At 42.5% G+C, this 18262-nt stretch overlaps 1 protein-coding gene across 1 annotated transcript in view; it reads right to left on the minus strand.

Moving 5' to 3' along the window:
• Positions 1–18262, minus strand: part of PCDH15 (protocadherin related 15) — a 644997-nt gene that overhangs the window by 98157 nt on the left and 528578 nt on the right. Inside the window, exon 21 of the mRNA XM_054288317.1 lies at positions 11738–11866. Coding sequence (XP_054144292.1) covers positions 11738–11866 — 129 coding nt within the window. The remainder of the gene's footprint in view (positions 1–11737; positions 11867–18262) is intronic.

An 18262-nucleotide genomic window follows, 5' to 3' on the forward strand; every position in this document is an offset into this window, starting at 1 on the left:
CCTGCCTCTGCCTGAGCTGTGACTGAAGATAAAACATCCCACAGAAACAAATGGCTCCATTCCCAGTGACAGAAGCCAGGCTAACTGGAGCCCTTGAGGAGAAAAGGCACATTTAGCTGCTCAGCCTTGGAAACTTTTGACAGGACAAGAGGACACAGCCTGAAGTTGTGCCAGGGCAGGATCAGGCTGGACAGCAGCAGCAATTTCTGCATGGAAAGGGTGCTCAGGCCTTGGCAGGGGCTGCCCAGGGAGCTTTGCAGTGCCCAGCCCTGCAGGTGTCCCAGGAAGGGCTGGAGGTGGCACTCAGTGCTCCGGGCTGGGATCAGGCACAGGCTGGACTCAATCCTGGAAGTTCTCCTATCCTAAATGAATTTGAAAGTAATTTTAATTTCTAAATGACTCTGGGATTCTATCCTATTTTTCTCTGAACTTCAACAGAGGATGAATTTGATGCTTGTGAAGCCAAACCCTCAGATAATTCTAATGCTGAAGGAGCTTCAGGATTGGGTGGTGTCTGAGAGGAATTTTTATTTAACACTGAAGCCGTGTTTCATTGCTGCCCAAATCCTTATGGAATATGAATTTAGATGAAGGATGGATGCAGACAGACAGAAGGGACACGTGAGTTATAAATTTTCTTTCCACTTAACACATTTGTCACACTCAGTGATATTTTCATTGCTACTCTCTGAAGAACTACTTAAATTTCTGTTTTGCTCCTGTTCCTGTTCTTCAAACCCAAATATTATCACATTTCATCCTTATTCTTCTGTGCTCACAACAGGCTGATGATTGCCATAGAAAACCCCCTCGATTTCTTTAGTTGGCATCTTTGTTCTCACACACTGCAGCAAGCCTCAGATTTCAGTGTCAGCCAAATAATTCTTGTTATCACATAATTATAGGGATGGACAAAATTAATAGGTTTTCATAGAGCTCTCAGGTTGAAATGCTGACCTGTTATTTTGCCTCCTCTTAATTAAATTAGGGTGTGATGAACAAGGTTATGTAAATTATACAAAGGGCACTCTGCCCTACTCTATTCTCATTTATTTGCCTTTATGAATGACATCTGTGAAGATCATAAGAGATTTGCACATTTTGTTTTCAGGACAGTCACCAGGAATGCTTAATTCTGGTGATGGTATTCATTGTAAGGCTTGGTAATGAAACCATTTATCTTGCTAGAAATCAATTAAAAGTAAATTAAAATTGCTAATAAGGAAAACAATCACTGTGCTTCTTCCCTGCATCGTGCCCACATGCTAAGGAGGGTTTGCTACAACTTCATTCTGACTGGTCCATAGGTACATAGCATCCTTCTAATCCACATCTGTCAGCTGGATTTGCTTAATTTCCAATCAATTCCATTTCCTCTGTAGAAATAACAGATCTAAAAAAAACCCCAAACAAACAAACAAACAAACCAAAAAGTCCCATGGGAATCTCCAAGAGTAATCAGAAATACGCCTATAATTGGAAACCGTGACAAAAAAATTCTCATGAGACAACAGTTTTGCATTAGGTTCGTTTGGAAGCATGTTTTAGAACAGATAAACTTCTTGTTTAGGAAAGGAAATTAAAATTACTTTCAAATATATGGCAGGCTTTGCAACTGGGTTCCATAAAACATGACTGCGAATGTTGTGAACTCATTTGTGCACATCCTTAGGCAGAAACACCTTTGCCACGTTCTGCAGGACTGATTTGGTTCACTGAATTCCAGAATTATTGAGGCTGGAGAATCCCTGCCAGCCCATGGAGTCCCAGCTGTGCCCAGTGCCCACCTTGTGCCCAGCCCAGAGCACTGAGTGCCACCTCCAGCCCTTCCTGGGACACCTGCAGGGCTGGGCACTGCAAAGCTCCCTTTGGAGCCAAGGCCTGAGCACCATTTCCATGGAGAAATGGATAATTCAATATAATCCAATTATCTACTTGGGATTATACCACCAAAACACTGGTGAAGAATTAACATTTTTATCACTCTGAACTTGAAAAGAGATAATGTTCTCTCTATGGATAAGAAAGAAAAAGAGTTTAATCTGTTTCCTAAAAGAATCCTGTTTCAAGGGTGCACAATTGTTCCCACATGGAACAGTTATAATTTCCCAGAGCCTGTGGGAAGCAGCTCCTTGGACTGTTGGTGTGGACACTTTCTGTCCTGCTTTGCAGTCATCACTTTGTACAAAAATGGACAATTTTAACCCCAATTCCACCCCCAAATCTGTCACAAACAGGTACAAGACTTGCCAGGAAGTGAGGAGATGTGGAAAACAGGGACCTTTCAGGAAGTTCTGCTTTAAAAAACCAGCCCTGGTTGAATTTACCCCAACTCTGACAACAGGAACCAGTGACATCCCAATAAATTTAATCCCATTTGGTCACTACCAACACTGGGCTGAATTCCCTGAGTGAACAGGTACAGAAGTGGGGGGGAAGCCAGGAAACAATTCATTCCTGTATCACCTGAATCCTAAACAAAGTCCCAAAGCCAAGGAGAAAACAGCAGGACTAAAAAGAGGTGAGAACACATTCCTGTGCTCCTCAAGGCTTTCCACCACAACTCAGCCTCAGTGATTTGCACAAAAATATGGTGAGAGTCCTGAAGTTTTGGTAGGTAAAGGGCCAGCAGATGACAGCAGACCAAAAAGGAGCTGCAGGTGTATTTCCATGCAGAAGGCTCCGCACAGCCTCGCAGAGGTTGCTCCTACCTGACACGAGGCAGCAGAAGCAGCAGCTGTGATTGCTGGAGGCAACACAGTCCTCAAAGGCCATTAGGGACATAGGCAACACAGAAACTGAGACCAAAAAAAACCCAAACCAGAATAAAAAATCCCCAAACAAGAGAGAACCAACAAAAAGAGGTAAACTACAAAAGGAATAGAAGAGATGCCTAGACAGGGCCATAGTGTCATTGCATATCAAATGCTGACCCATTTCTACCTTGTCCATCTCACTGAACCACAGAATCCCAGACTTGTTTGGGTTGGCAGGACCTTAAATCCCATCCAGTCCCACCTAGTGCCATGGGCAGGGACACTTTCCACTGTCCCAGGGTGCTCCAGCCTGGCCTTGGGCACTGCCAGGGATCCAGGGGCAGCCCCAGCTGCTCTGGGCACCCTGTGCCAGGGCCTGCCCACCCTGCCAGGGAACAATTCCTGATTCCCAATATCCCATCCCTAACCTCTGTCACTCTGAACCCATTCCCTGTGTCCTGTCCCTCCAGTTCCTGTTGCAGGGTCCCTCTCCAGCTCCCCTGTGTCCCTTCAGGCCCTGGAAGGATCTGTGAGGTCTCCACAGACCCTTCCCTTCTCCAGGCTGAGCATTCCCAGCTCTCCCAGCCTGGCTCCACCGGGAAGATGCTCCAGACCCCTCAGCAATTCCATAACCTCCTCTGGACCTGCTCCAACACTTCCATGTCTCTCCTGATGTTGGGGACCCCAGAACTGTGCACAGAGTTCCAGGTGGGCTCTCACCTGAGCAGAATAGAGGGGGAGCATTCCCTCTCTCCACACTGTGGGATGAGCCCAGGACACATCTCCTGCTGTTTATCCAGAATCAGGAAAAATATGTCCATGCAAAGTGACAGAGCAAGTACTGCTGATATTCTGGTGACTCCTCAGATCTCCAGGATGACTCTTATTTCTATCTCTAATTCATGAAGTACTGCATGATAAAACAAACATGGAAACCTGGGAACATAAATGACTCTTGTACTTTATTTCCCCAAAAATCCATCCCACATTTATTAGAGATGCCATCACCTACAAGGTGACAGCCTTTACCTGATGGGGTAAATTCAGATTTGTGTTACCAGCTCTGCTTCCACATCACCAGCAAACCCTCAGGAATATCAACCAACAGTGCTCCAGAGTAACAAATCATCTCCCTCCATCTCAAACAGCAGGAAAACACAGTCCTGGGAGATGGGAATGACAAAGACACCTCTGAGGGATCATTAATTCTGAAATATAATGACAAGGGCTTGAATGTCAACAATATTCATTATATCGTTATCACCCATTGCAAAAAAACCTCTTATTGTACCCTCAACTCTGGCTCATGATGGTGACAGGAATTAGGCAGGTTAATTGAGGATTTGTGCCTGAAATTTTGGAGCTGGGAAACATCAAAACAAGGTTACTACTTGGTTACTACTCCAAATCAGAGACAAGTATGGTGAGTATCTGTAGGAATGTGATTTTTGTTGGTGGAATTACAAAATCATCTTTTGTCTTTTTAAAAAGGAAATGAGCTCAGAAGTTTTTTCTTTGATTAGGTGAAAAAGGCATTTCATAGGCTTGGGGAACTTCACTTCAAATCTAAGAAACAGGAACCAAAAAGTCTCACTTGAGCAATTTACTATTTCTGATATCCCCCTTTCCTGAAGGCTGAAACATTTCTTAGGGATGACTCTGCCACAAAACCAACTTTCTTCAGTTTAATTTTCCCTTCAGGAGCAAAAGTTCCCCACAGTCCCTACCCAAGCCAAGCAAACTCCTGATTTGGGACAGCTTCCCCAGTATTCCACAGCTCAAGGCAGGAATTGTGCTGGAGGATCCAAGTGATGCTGTTGGTGAGAATTATAGTTCTCGTGGCAGATAACATGATTCTTTTATACTAGGGGTTTAATAGGTTTATTATTGAGGGTTTAATGGGTTTATTACTCTGGCTTGGAAGTATTCCCAAGCCCCTCATTTGTTCCAAACAGCAAATCAAGTGTGGGTGGGAGTGTTAGATTGGATTTTGGACTTGTTTTGCAGGGAGATTACAGTTTGTGCCCACAGGACAAAATTAACATCTCCCAGATGCAGTCAGAGGCCACAAATATCTGAAATGTGCCTGACCTCTTTGTCATAAACCAAATATCTGTAAGTATTTTAAGGAGGGAACAACATCAGTCATCCATAAAAGTTTGGACTTTCCTTTTTCCCTAAAGTTCAGAAAGGCTTTTCCTCTCTTTTGCTGCTTCTTGCCAGATTTTACATAGTCTTTCATTTTTTAAATTTTCTATGGATGGATGGAGCAGCTCTGCTGGGAGGAAAGGCCCAAGGCCAGGCTGGACATTGGGGCTTGGAGCAGCCTGGGACAGTGGAAGGCGTCCCTGCCCATGGTGGGAGTGGCACTGGATGGGCTTTGAGGTCCCTTCCCACCCAAACTAGTCTGCAATTCTTCGATTTTGGCTGTCTTGCTATTTCAAGGCAAATGCTACTTCTTTGACACCCAAGTGCACACACATCCTTTGGAAAAATCCTGCAGGTTTTATGAACTTCTGCATCCTACTGAATTCCCAGGTCATGGCAGCTTATCCTTCACTCCACTCACAGCAGGATAAAGGAAATATGCTCTAAATTTTCAAATACTGGCATAATTTTCAAACACTGTCCTATTTTTAGGCATTCCACAAGCCAGAAGAACCCTGGATGATTGCTTCCATGGTCTCTGCCAATTCCAGTGCACCTGGAGGGTTAATTCCAAAACCAATTATATGTGCTTCCAAACAAAACTGCACATTAAGAGCAGTTAAACCCTAAGAGCAAATATAAATGAAAACAAATGAAATTCCAAAAGCTCATGGCTGCAAACCCATCACTGGATGGGTTGGTGAACCTCCTACATGAGTTAATCACATTTTAATGCTTCATAGCTTCAACCAGCCCAGCTTTCTTCAGGCTGCCACACAACAAAACCCTAACCTTGGAGACTTGGTTGTTCTTGAAGGATGATTAAAAATTTGGGGTTTTGATGAGTGTGTTCTTCGGCAATGATATGATCAAGGGATTAAAACAATGTATTTGCACACTAGAAAAACTAAAACACCAAAAAGCCCTCTCAAAACAAAAACTTTGTAAATCAGAGATGGAATATACTATTTAAACTCTGCACATTTAGCTGGGCTCCCAAATATTTCTCTGAAGTGATTTTTTTGGAATTTCTCTTGACTTTCATGTGGAAGCAACTTTAAAGCCCATCCAGTGCCACCCCTGCCATGTCATGGACACCTTCCACTGTCCCAGGCTGCTCCAAGCCCCATCCAACCTGGCCTTGGGCACTGCCAGAGATGGGAATCAGGCATCAAAATCCTAAAAAGCATGAACCAGAGACATGAAATCACTGATTCAGAAGATTTAGTTTGGTGTCAAGCCAAAAGAGATAACAGGGCTTAAAGGCATCCCCAAATGTCAAGTGTCAGCAGACAAAACCAAGAATTCCTTTCATGGAAAATCCTTGGACTCTCAACAATCAACTGCCATGAACATGCTGATAACAAATATCAATATTTCCACTGCACTAAAGCACAAATATTATCTGGAGGGCAAAGATGCAGATGAATGCACACATACAATAAATTTTGGGAAGAGGGAAGACAAGAGCACAGCTTTTGAAATCCCTTTTGCTTAAGAGGCCCCATTATGGGTGGCAAGGAGCTTTTTGGACCTCTTTGATCTGTGCCCAAGCTGACCTAAGTTCAAGGAACAGTGGAAAAAGATGAGGAACTGTGGCTGCAGCCACTGCTGCCAAATATCCTCCAGGAATTCCCTGGTACCAGCAGGAGGAGGTAATTCTGCCCAGCACTGATGGTCTAGAATGGAAATAAACAGCCCAAATTTATAACCCCACCTCTTTCTCAGCCACAGCTCTGGACTTGAGACATCAATCTTGTAGTAAGGAGAATTTGCCTGTTCATACATGAAAATCCAGCTAGAAGCACATGAAATTCTTTTGTGACCAGCATCTCCATGAGGAGGATTTTGAGAGAGACAGTGCTGAAAGCCTTATTAAAGTCATTTCTATCCTTCCTGGGGACAAATTCCTTAATAAACGGAAGGAAATGATATCACCAAGGCTCCCTCCCAATGATCTTGTGATCACCTAACCACTTATAAGAAATGAAGTCTGAACTTTCTCTGCTTGGAGTTCACCTGCCACATTCTGATTCTCTGATTTTGGGGCCAGATTTGCTTTTTTATGGATTCTGACTCAAATCTCAGCTGCTCCTCTTGGTTTTACATCTACGAGATGAATTCAAGCTGCATTGTTAGCCACTAGGTCATGCAGTGAGCAGGAGCCCTGGACTCACTTTGGGTATTTGAGATGTACTTCAGAGCCTGTGATTTTACTCTTCCCCAAAGGCTCAAGTCCTTTTCTTTCTGGATTGTCCTCTCCTACCATTAAATTCCCCTTTTTCCTGGATTTTTCCTATCTCTTCCACCTCTAATTTTAATTCTTTTTCCTCCTGGATTGTCCTCTCTGCCAATAAACCTCCTTTTTTTCCCTGGTCTTCTCCTTTTTCCTCCCCCTCTAATTTTCCTTCAAGTTGTCTTAAAATCCAGGAAATTTGGGAATTTAATATCAGGAGCCTGTATTTTTAACACAATGTGTAATCTGCAGTGCAGGTTTTGGAAAATCAAACCCTTCACACCAAAAAACAAGCCAGTGGAGATTTAGGAAAACTCAGATTCCTTTCTAGACTTTTCCACAAGACCCTGTAATGTAATAAAATCACAGAATCACAGATGCTTTGGGATGGAAAGGATCTTATAGCTCATCTCATCCCAACCATGCCATGTGCATGGGCAATAATTCCTCACCAGCATTTTAAGGAGTTTTTCCTGCTTGTAGAAACACAGGAGGAGCTGCTTGTGGGAGATATCCAGAGGTCATTTAGTCCAACACAACAAGCTTTACCCAACAGCCGTGAAATTTAAATCAGGCTTTAGATCCAGGGTTTATCACCTTATGAATTTATTAAATAAAAACAGGAGCCTGTAAGAACTCGCTGATACCCATGGACAGAAAGCTTTGTTGGGAAATAATTACATTTCATCAGCATTCAGGAGGGCTAGTACAGTATAACCAAATAAATTCCTCCAAACTTTTCCAGGAGGAAGAATAGGTCCATCCTAAAAACCAACTTTCTTAAAGCATTTCTTTTGTAGCTTAAAACCAAGCAGGTGACACCAAGAGGTATCACACACTCTGCAAACTGCTCTCATTACTGGAATTAATTTATTCTGTTTTCATTTTAGGGAAGATCCAAGGACCAGTGACACTTGAGCACATAATTCTTTATCCCCATTTTCCATCTCATTTCCTTCCCTGTTGCTATCTCTCCTTGACAGCAACATATTCATGCTGGAGTTTTCACACAGTGCTGATCAATGACACCAAAATATCCAAGAATAAATGAATTATGGGCTTGGATGAAAGAATCTGGCTATAAATAAACCCCCAAATGAATAAAAACTTCTGTCAAGGGATGCCTTTCCTCTCCAGGGCCCCATCAGCTCAACAGCTTTTTATTTAACCCCAGGCTGCCCTTTTAGAGTCTGCAACAAACTGCTGGGGACTGTCTCCCCCTGCCCAAGGCCGTAAACGTGCCTGCAGATCAATATATTGATCCCTTTCCTAAGCATCATTCCATCTTTTTTACCTCCCATGCCACCAGGATTGATTAAAGTGAGTGTACAATGCAGAACATCCTGATGCCCCATCTCCAGCTGGTTTAGACTACAACAAAGTGCCTGAATTTCACTGTGGAGTTCCCAGCTGGAGCTTTTTGGATTCCTGGGTGCCCTTTGTGGAGACTTGCACACAGCAGTAGCTGTGCTCCTGCCTTGCTGGGGGATGCCCAGGATCAGAGGGGAAGCAGCAGCAGGGAATCCAACCCACCTCTGACTGCCCCAATTTAGAGAACACAGTGTGAAATAAAAGGATTGGAAACACGCTGGCAGCATTATCCTGTCTGGCTTTTGTTCTTTTCATCTTCAGGAGGCTCCTGGAGTGCCCACAGGCAGCACTCCTGTGCCAGGGCCTCCTGCAGCTCCAGCTGGCAGCAGAGCAGCTGGAGAGGGAGAGAACTTCCAAGGGTGGATATTCTCTGCCTGCCTGGAATAAATGCTCCAAATGTGGCCTTCACATTCTCTGATAAAATCCCTTCGCCCAGGATTTTTCTCCTGGGAAGCTAAGAAGCCTCAGAGAAAAAGGAAAACAATTCTTGTCTCATTTGCTTCTCCTGTGTTGTGCTCACATGTGGAATGTGTTTGGAGATTGTTTACCCACAGGTGATTGTTTCATGGATTCTGGTGTGAGTTGTTTTCACTCTTTGGTCAATCACAGTCAAGCTCTGTCAGGACTCTTTCCAGAGTCACAAGTTTTCATTAGTATCTTTTTAACCTTCTGTCTGTATCCTTCCTGTATTCTTTAGTATAATATAGTATTCTTTAATATAATATAGTATAATAAAGTAATAAATTATCTTTCTGAGAACATGGAGTCAGATTCATCATTCCTGCCTTTGTTGGGACATTCCCAGCAAATACATCACCAAACTGTCCCTCTCCCACAGGAAACCTCTCCCTGCCTTCCTGCTACATCTTCCTGGGAAACCAGCCTCAAATATAATCCAAGTCCTTATGGGAATCCATTTGAAAGTCCAACTTTCCCACTGAAAACAAAGCAGAGCATGTTCTGTGGCAGGAATTATTCCTGGGAGTGTTCAGATTGATTTATACCCCAAACTGCTTAAAATCCCCATCCCTGGAAGTGTCCAGGGCCAGCCTGGGCAGGGCTCAGAGCAAGCTGGGATGAGGGAAGGTTTCCCTGCCCATGGCAGGATGGCAGGGCTGGAATGGGATGAGATTGAAGATCCCTCCCAACCCAAACCACTCTGACAATGAGCCCAGGCACCCAATCCTGGCACCAAACCTCCTGAGTCAAAAATCCTGAGGGATCAAAGTGCTTGAGCACCTTTTCCATGGCCTTCCTCACCAGGTTCTCTGCGCCCGTGAGCAGCAGGGACAGATCTTGGGTTTTAAGGTAAAAATCTCTTGCTATTTCTTTTCCCCCCAGGTAAAAAGGGAAGGTGGCATTCCAAAGGGAAAGGGACAGCACAAAATCTGTCTTTTTATTTCAAATTCTCTGTATGACTGCTTGCTCTAGCAGATTTAAGATTTCTGTTTGAAATGAGTAAAAAGTTTTCTGAAAAGCAGCTTTGTTAATCAGTGGGCTAATTCGTGGTAGGGAAAACACACAGCACTATAGGGATTTCTTCTTTTACCAGGCTATTCCCACCTCAAATAGCTCTTTATGTACATTTTATCCACATTAAAGCTTCCATACAAAATTTATTCCCATTAACACCTCTCCGATACCCACTGTGGTTTTATCTGAAGCACAACACACCAAAAGCCATTTCAGTTTTTAAGGAATATCATCAAACAACACAGCTACACCCAAACTCTCATCACCATTATTTCAATAACCTCACTGGAGCCAGAAAAAAAATGTAAATGCCCCAATTTCTCTTTTCTATACCCCAGAATGACATTTCCAATGGGTATCCCTACATCAATTTGCAGTTGTGAACATGAAAGAGGAGAAATACACCAAATATTTAGGCTATAAAGAAAAAGCTTTCTCCATTCAGGGATAAACAGGACAGCAAATGGCAGAAGCAGTTTCTGTCACTCCAAGTAGGAATAAACTATCCCAAGACCACAATAAATATTTTCATTTCCACACAACTTAGAAATTGCACTCATTTAGAAGCCAGGGAGCTTCTTGTGGCAATTATTTGTTGTATTTTACAGTTCTGTCACAGCTAAAAATAGAGGCAGCCACGTGTTTGAGAAGATGATTGAGCCTTGAGGGCCCCAGCAAAGCACAAAATGGATTTGAAGTATGTTTGGGACTGATTTGAAATGTTCCACCTGTGCCTTTTAGGATGCAAAATGAAAAACAACCACACAGGAAGGCAATGACAAAAAGCAGAGCAATAATTTAACCATTTTTCAAAACTGACTTAATTGCACCAAGGGATCCAAACTTTGTCCAAGACCAGCTCTGATTTCTTAGGAAATAAAATAAGGATGGGAAGGAACATGATTATTATGGGTATTTGGGTTCCCATGGTACCCAAAATGTCCTGATTTCTGAAGCTTCTACTTAAGGAGCTCCCATTTTCTTTTGATATGGTTGCTGCTGGGAAAAAAAGGCTCATTTTCCACCTAAATTCCTGAAAAATGCTTCCCAAGTTCTCTTTTACCTACAGCTCCTGCTGGATCCAACCTTAGTGCAGCAGATATGAGACGTTATATTCAACTTCTGGATTGAAAACCCTTCTAATTAATGTTTGCTTCTTTCCCTTGAGTCAGGAAAAATAAACATTACCAAAAAAAAGTGATGTTTTCTTCAAGAGACTGAATCCTCATCCAGAAGACCCCCATGTGTTATACAAATTTACAACTTCAAACCCTCAAATTTACATTGTCCCCTATTTTTATACCAGGTCAGCAATTATTTCACTCAAGAGTTTGACTGATTTTCCCCCTAATGGCCTCAAAATTTCCTCTAGGTGTGACAATTTCCTACACTCGGGTGTCACTTGCTCAGCACGTTTGAATTCTATCTCAAAACAAATAATTTAAAAATGTGGCAACACTGTTTTGACCCTGTAAATCTGTTACCAGCAAGTTTTTACAGTGAAATTTCTTTAAAAACAAGCTTTTTAATGTGCTGTTTCTAAGTGACAAAGTGTTTTCAGTATTTAGCACAGAGAAGAAAACAATTTCAATATTTTAAAGCCCCCAAATGTGACTTTGTAGCCACAAACGGAGAGTTTGCATTTCAGCTGAAGATATTTGGATGGGTTTTTATCTGAGGCACAATTATTTTGTGCTCCTTCCTCATCATCTGGACAGCTTGGATAATAAAATACACAATTTTATTGACTTACCCTTACTTGACCAACAAAAGCATTGGCTTCCTCTTCCTGCACAGAGAGGTTTCTGGGGAGGAACATGTCAAAAACTGGTCCGTTGTCATTGACATCTGTCACCACTATATTGACAGTAGCAGTCGAAGTCTAGGCAGAAAAAGAACATTTTGAAGAAATTCTCTTTATTTTACAGCTTCCCAAGTGAGAACCCTGCTGTTAGTTATCGAGCAGAATCACAGGTAAACAGATAATCAATTTTATAAACATGTTTTTGTGAAAAGAGAAGCGTTTCAAGAGTTGATTTTGAATTTTTGGAAGACAAAACAAGCTCCAGACTTACTCATACATTAGAGATGCAGTTGAGATCAGTTGAGATGCAGAAAAGATGCAGTTGAGATGCAGTAGAGATGCAGAAAAAGATCAGTTATCTTTTAGTAGTACTTTAAGGATTTAAGGAGTATTTGTTATGAGTGGAGGGAAAAATCTGGAAATACGGAAATTTGCCAGAATGTGAAAAGGAAATTAGTGATTTATCAATCAAAATACACCACAGTGATGATTAACTAAGCTGATTAAGTGGCACAATCATCTTGTATCATACTCCTGCATCATCCTCCCCACACCGAACCCCAATGTTCTATTTTACAACCCAATTTTAACACCCCAGGAGGTGGGAACAGCAGAATTAACTGTATTTAATATAAAATTGTTGTCATGGTATTGCAAGGGTTCCATATTGCCAGAGTTTTGTACCACCCTGATGTTTCTCATGGACATCTCCTCTAAACACTAACTCTTCCTTGTCCTCACAACAGCCAACTGACTCCAGTTCCCCTTTTAACCAACAAACCCACTCTTTTATAACACTCTTCTTATTGGCTACAGCTGTGGCCTGCTAAAGTCAGGCTTGCTCCTAATCCTTAATGATTAACCCAGCTGCAACTCTTTAGAGGGTAAGATTACTTTCTATACTACATTTATTTACCTATACTCTATTGCCCTACATAAAATGTCAACAAAGTATGTCTGTGCTACCTGTGGAAATTTTCTCTCCCAATCAAAAAGGTGGAGAAGTTCTGAACTTGAGTCACATCCCTTTACTCTGCTCCCATAGACTGAGAGCTCCAGATCAAACCCCCACATTGTTGTATTTAGTAAATTAGAGTGTTTAATATATTGATTTTTAAATCAATTAATCCAACTCAGTGTCTTAAAAGCTTAAATTTTGTATGTTCTGCTGCTTTGCATCAAACTCCTCTGAGGGAAGTTTGGGCCCTCTTGGGGGGCCTGGAGCGTGTCCAGGGCAGGGAATGGAGCTGGGGAAGGGTCTGGAGCTCCAGGAGGGGCTGAGGGAGCTGGCAAGGGGCTCAGCCTGGAGCAAAGGAGGCTCAGGGGGCCCTTGTGGCTCTGCACAACTCCCTGCCAGGAGGGGACAGCCAGGGGGGGTCGGGCTGTGCTGCCAGGGAACAGGGACAGGGCAAGGGGAAAGGGCCTCAGGCTGGGCCAGGGGAGGCTCAGCTGGGACAGCAGCAGCAATTTCTGCATGGAAAGGGTGCTCAGGCCTTGGGATAGGTTTAAAAGGGGAGGTTTGGAGCCTCTGGAAATGCTTAAAAAGTGAGAGTATGTGGCACTTTGCAGTCGTGGTTTAGTTACAAGGTGGTGCCGCGTCACAGGTTGGACTTGATGAACTTGTAGGTCGTTTCCAACCATAAAATTACTTCCATTATTCCATGAAATGTTTATGACAGGACACTCACAGGAATTACACTATGCAGATGTGACCCCAGAAGAAATCCCTTTGCTTTAGGAAGAACAAACCTGTTTGAAAGTGGCACTTCACAGGCTCCATAGGGAAACCTGTGGCCACCTTCCCTTAACAAAACTCCAAACCAGCAAGATAAAGGAAAAACAAACAAACAAACAAACAAACAAACAAAAAACAAAACCAAAGAAAACCCCAAGCAAAAAGTCTGAATGGAGATCTGCGTCTTCTGGTGCTCTACTGGTGTTGAAATCAGCTTTTCTCAGTTGGTGTGCTTTCAGTGTCCCAAGAACTCCCAACATCTGTATAAAATAACTCGTCACCACTGAAAAAAATTAAAAAATCCAGAGGATTTTAAACCAAGACAGCACAAGGTGCTTCCAGGCTGGCACCTTCTGTTCACTGAGCCTCAGTCATTTGCTAATTGTTCCTGAAACTGCTATTCCCACATCCCCTTTCTAAAAGGAAAATGAACTTTCTGCCTTCTTGTCCAGGCAAAAGCCACTCCAGAACGTTTGCTCTGCTGTGATGCACACTGAATGTAAATCAGCTTTTCCAAAGGTAACTCAGCTGCATGAAATTCAGGGAAATAAACACCCTCACTCTTAATAAACTGAGGCAACATGGTGTTAAAAAGCAATGGCTTAAGGCAGGAATTCCCATTAGGAAAAGATTTCTTTTCATTCCAGATAATGTTCACGGGCTGTGGTTGATCATCTGCAGCATTTTGTCTCTTTGAGAGGATTTTATAAGAAAAAACGGAGGAAGGAAAAGAAATGCTTGGGATTTTTTTTCCCAACTCTTGCCTAAGGATTTTCAGTATTTTTCACATTCCTGGTCATTCTTTACTCATCTTAAGCACCCTCCCTGTCAGCCAACACATGCAGGTCAGTGCTCCACTTGTCATATTTAAATTTTGACTTCTGAATTTGAAAGACAAGATTTTTGCAAAGAAATATTTTTCAAGGAAAAAACCCACACCTTATTGAGATGCCAAATACTAGAATTAGTTTAGGAAATTTTGTCAAATGCTCCTCTCCCTAAACTTGCAAGTGTTTGTCAAAATAAGATTGTGTAAGAAGACCGACATTTCAAGTAATCCCTGTTTTTACATGAGTCATAGCTTAGAAAATTATCAGGTGTGAATGAATTCAGAAATCACTGTAATAAGACCAATATTTCAAATAATCTTCCTTTTTTTTATAATCACAATTTAGCAAGTGACCAACAGTGGGTGAAATCACAAGGGGCATTCAAAGCAGACTCTGGGTTAGCAGACACCCCCTGGGCTCTCTTCCTTAAAATCAGTAACAGACTCAGAGTAAAATACTTCAAAATCTCCCTGTTTCACCCAAATACAGGACACATTTGTTATCTCACTGATGTCTCAGCAATGCCCACCTTTACCATGAAGTGAGACTCACCTGTGTATCTTAGAGGGCAGCACTTCTCTCATTAACAGCAGAAAGTGCCTGGATCAAAGATAATTGACCAAAACCAACGTTTTTACATCCCCATTAGATGGCTCCAAAGATTTGTTGAAGCTCCAACCTCAGATTGATGTGCTGTTCTGAAAAAAGCCCTTATTTGACAAACCAGAATGAATTACAGGGGCTTCTCCAGAACTGCAGCATGGAGCAAGGTTGGGAACAACTTCATCAGCCCTGCTGGGAATCATGGAAAAGTCACCAGACACTAAAATCCCAGACTAAATAATCACTGCCTGTGTTCAGGGATAAACCAGAGCCTCTTTTCAGCCTGGCACTGGATCAGAACATATGGAAAAATGTGGAGACCCTGGCATAGGGTGCCCAGAGCAGCTGTGGCTGCCCCTGGATCCCTGGCAGTGCCCAAGGCCAGGCTGGACATTGGGAGCAACCTGGGACAGTGGAAGGTGTCCCTGTCCATGGCAGGGGTGGCACTGGATGGGCTTTGAGGTCACATAAAAATCATGGAATCACAATTTATGTTGGAAGGGATCCTTAAATCCCATCCAGTGCCACCCCTGCCATGGGCAGGGACACCTTCCACTGTCCCAGGCTGCTCCAGCCTGGCCTTGGGCACTGCCAGGGATCCAGGGGCAGCCACAGCTGCTCTGGGCACCCTGTGCCAGGGCCTGCCCACCCTGCCAGGGAACAATTCCTAATTCCCAGTATCCCATCCAGCCCTGCCCTCTGGCACTGGGAAACCATTCCCTCTGTCCAGGTCCTTGTAAAGAGTCTCTCTCCATCTTTCCTGGAAAATGAATCCACAAATTTCCTAAACAATTATAAAAAGTCTCAGAGGTTTTTAGAGGATGCTAAAAGAGGCACAGAAACAACATAAGAAGTCTTCACAAATATTTAAATACTTCTATAAGTCTCTAAAGAATTGGGTCCCTAAAATAATGAGATACACCTAATTCGCAACCGGTTTTCCAGGGATACTCTTCATGCAAATCCAGCACAGGAAAGTTTGAAAACTGGTTAAAAATGAGGCTTTTCTACAACAGAATCATCAAGCACAGTTTGGGAAGGAATCCTAAAGCTACTCCTGGAAATTTAACCAGGGAAAAAACCATCTCAGCCTCATATCAGGCATTTCCTATTCATTCCTGGAGAAACCCTGCTAACTTCTCTTTTATAATGAGCATAAATAAAAGATCCAGAGCAGCAGTTTATATCTTTCTTAGGGGCCCTCAAATATTTCTTACATAGATAATTCTTCCCTAAGCAATAATTGTAAAATTTACATTGTCTGCACAAATCCTAAGGATGCCAGGCCCTGATAAATGTTATGGATGATAAATCTGAAGGAAATTCCACTTTGTTTTTGTTTTATTTGTACCCTGTCATTTAAACTGAATTTGGGAATTGATGGGAGCATTCTATGCCTTGGAGAGGAAACATTCTTGGCTCTGATGTTGAGCAAGTTTATTAATTTGGACAAACTCTTAGACAAACCTGTCAAGTTCAGAGATAAGCAGTTTGCAAATAATACAAATAGAGGCAAAGCCTTTACTTGATCAAAAAAGAAATGGTAAATAATTCTGCTGATCTCCATATCAGGATTTATTGATATCATCTCAAGAAAGCCATATCTGAATGGGGATAGAATTAACAATTCTATGATTTCATTTTCAGACCTTCTTTCCTTCCATGAGAGGTTTAAAAGAAGTATCTCCCAACCCTCTCCAATCTATAAAGAGGAAATTGCCAGCTGGACTGCAAAGAAATTTTGGAAAGAAGACCCTGAGGGAAAGGGAAGTGTAATTCTGTAGCTTGTCAATAATTACACTAATGAGAAAAAATCCCAATAAGCCTGGAGACCAGATAAAGAGAAAAACTGTCAAAACTCCAAAATAAAGCCCAAAGGGAAAGCTCCCAAAATGAAAACCTCATACATCACAAAAGAGAACAGAAAATATGAGTATATGAACAGAAAATATATGACATTTAAGGAACATTCTTGACAAATATATAGCATTATCTTCTGACAAAAGCCACATGTATTTATTTCAAATTTCTCCCTCTGAAAGGTGAAGACAGGAATTCTTGCCTTGGAATTGCATCCAAACACACCCCAATTTGTGAACACAAACTGAGCTTGGGATGTGGTTTCTCCTTCACCTGCCACTTTGCCCATCCACAACTAAAAGCTCATTACTTGGGAAATAAAAGCATTTTCCTGCCTGCTCAATTAATGCATCCTTAATTGTTTGTTGTGTCGGATTGTTAACGGTGACGGGTCGCATTTTCCAGGGAAAACCCACGAGCCTGTTAATGCTCCAGGTCATAACTCAGAACAACAATGATTTGGGAAGCACAGCTGAGCATTTTAAACCATCAGGAGCATTCCAGGGAAAAGTAATGGAAAGGTGGCAGCCAGGCCACCCCATTCCATGGAAAGCCAAGGTGCTGGGTGAGGGCATAAGTGGCTCTGGATTAATTTTGATGGAATTAGCAGTCCCCCCAAAGTCAAGTGGTGTCACCATGACTGTCACCACACCCTGAAATCAGTTAAATCAGCCTTGAGGCTTAGAAAAGAGAAACTTTAATTACTCTGTGCCCCAGCAGTCTTGTCAAACTTCTCTTAGTTCCTTTGGTAATGACACAGAAAAACGAGCAAGAAAAAATCCAAAAATCTTAAATAGTAATGACACAGAAAAACAAGCAAGAAAAACATCCAAAAATCTTAAAATCCCCCAAAAATTCAGGTTTGTAGGACCACAGACTTTGCAAATGCAAAAATGAGCTCAACAGATTTAATTGATGATGATGATGGGGGTTTCTCTAAAGAATATCAGGGATCAAAAGGAAAGACAATACCACCTTGTATCCTGTCCTAAATTCCAGTGGATTTTAGGGCAGGCACAGAGCATTGGCCTGCCCTGGTGGCAGCTGTGGAGGAAGGAGGTCCATGATGAAGAATCCAGGAACTGGAAAAGAAACAGAGAGATGTCTTCTCCAGTATGAGAGGAAATGACCTGGAGTTGTGCCAGGGGATGTTTAGCTTGGATATTAAAGAAAATATCTTCACCAAAAGCATTGGGAAATACTGGAACAGCTTCTCAGGAAGTGATGGAGTCCTCATCTCTGGAAGCGTTCAAGACACGTGTGGATGTGGCACTTGAGGACATGGTAGTGGTGGAGCTGGTTGATGGTTGAGTTTGATGATCTCAGAGGTCTTTTCCAACTTTAAGGATTCTGGGACATTCATTACTATGAGAAAGGCATATCCAGAGGAAATGTTGCTCCCCACAAGTGTGAGGCTGAGGCTGATGGACCCACAAGCTCATGGAT

Source organism: Melozone crissalis, unplaced genomic scaffold (assembly GCF_028551555.1).
Source record: "Melozone crissalis strain CALT ecotype California unplaced genomic scaffold, PUWL_Pcris_2 ptg000062l_1, whole genome shotgun sequence".
In the NCBI taxonomy this organism is placed as follows: Eukaryota; Metazoa; Chordata; class Aves; order Passeriformes; family Passerellidae; genus Melozone; species Melozone crissalis.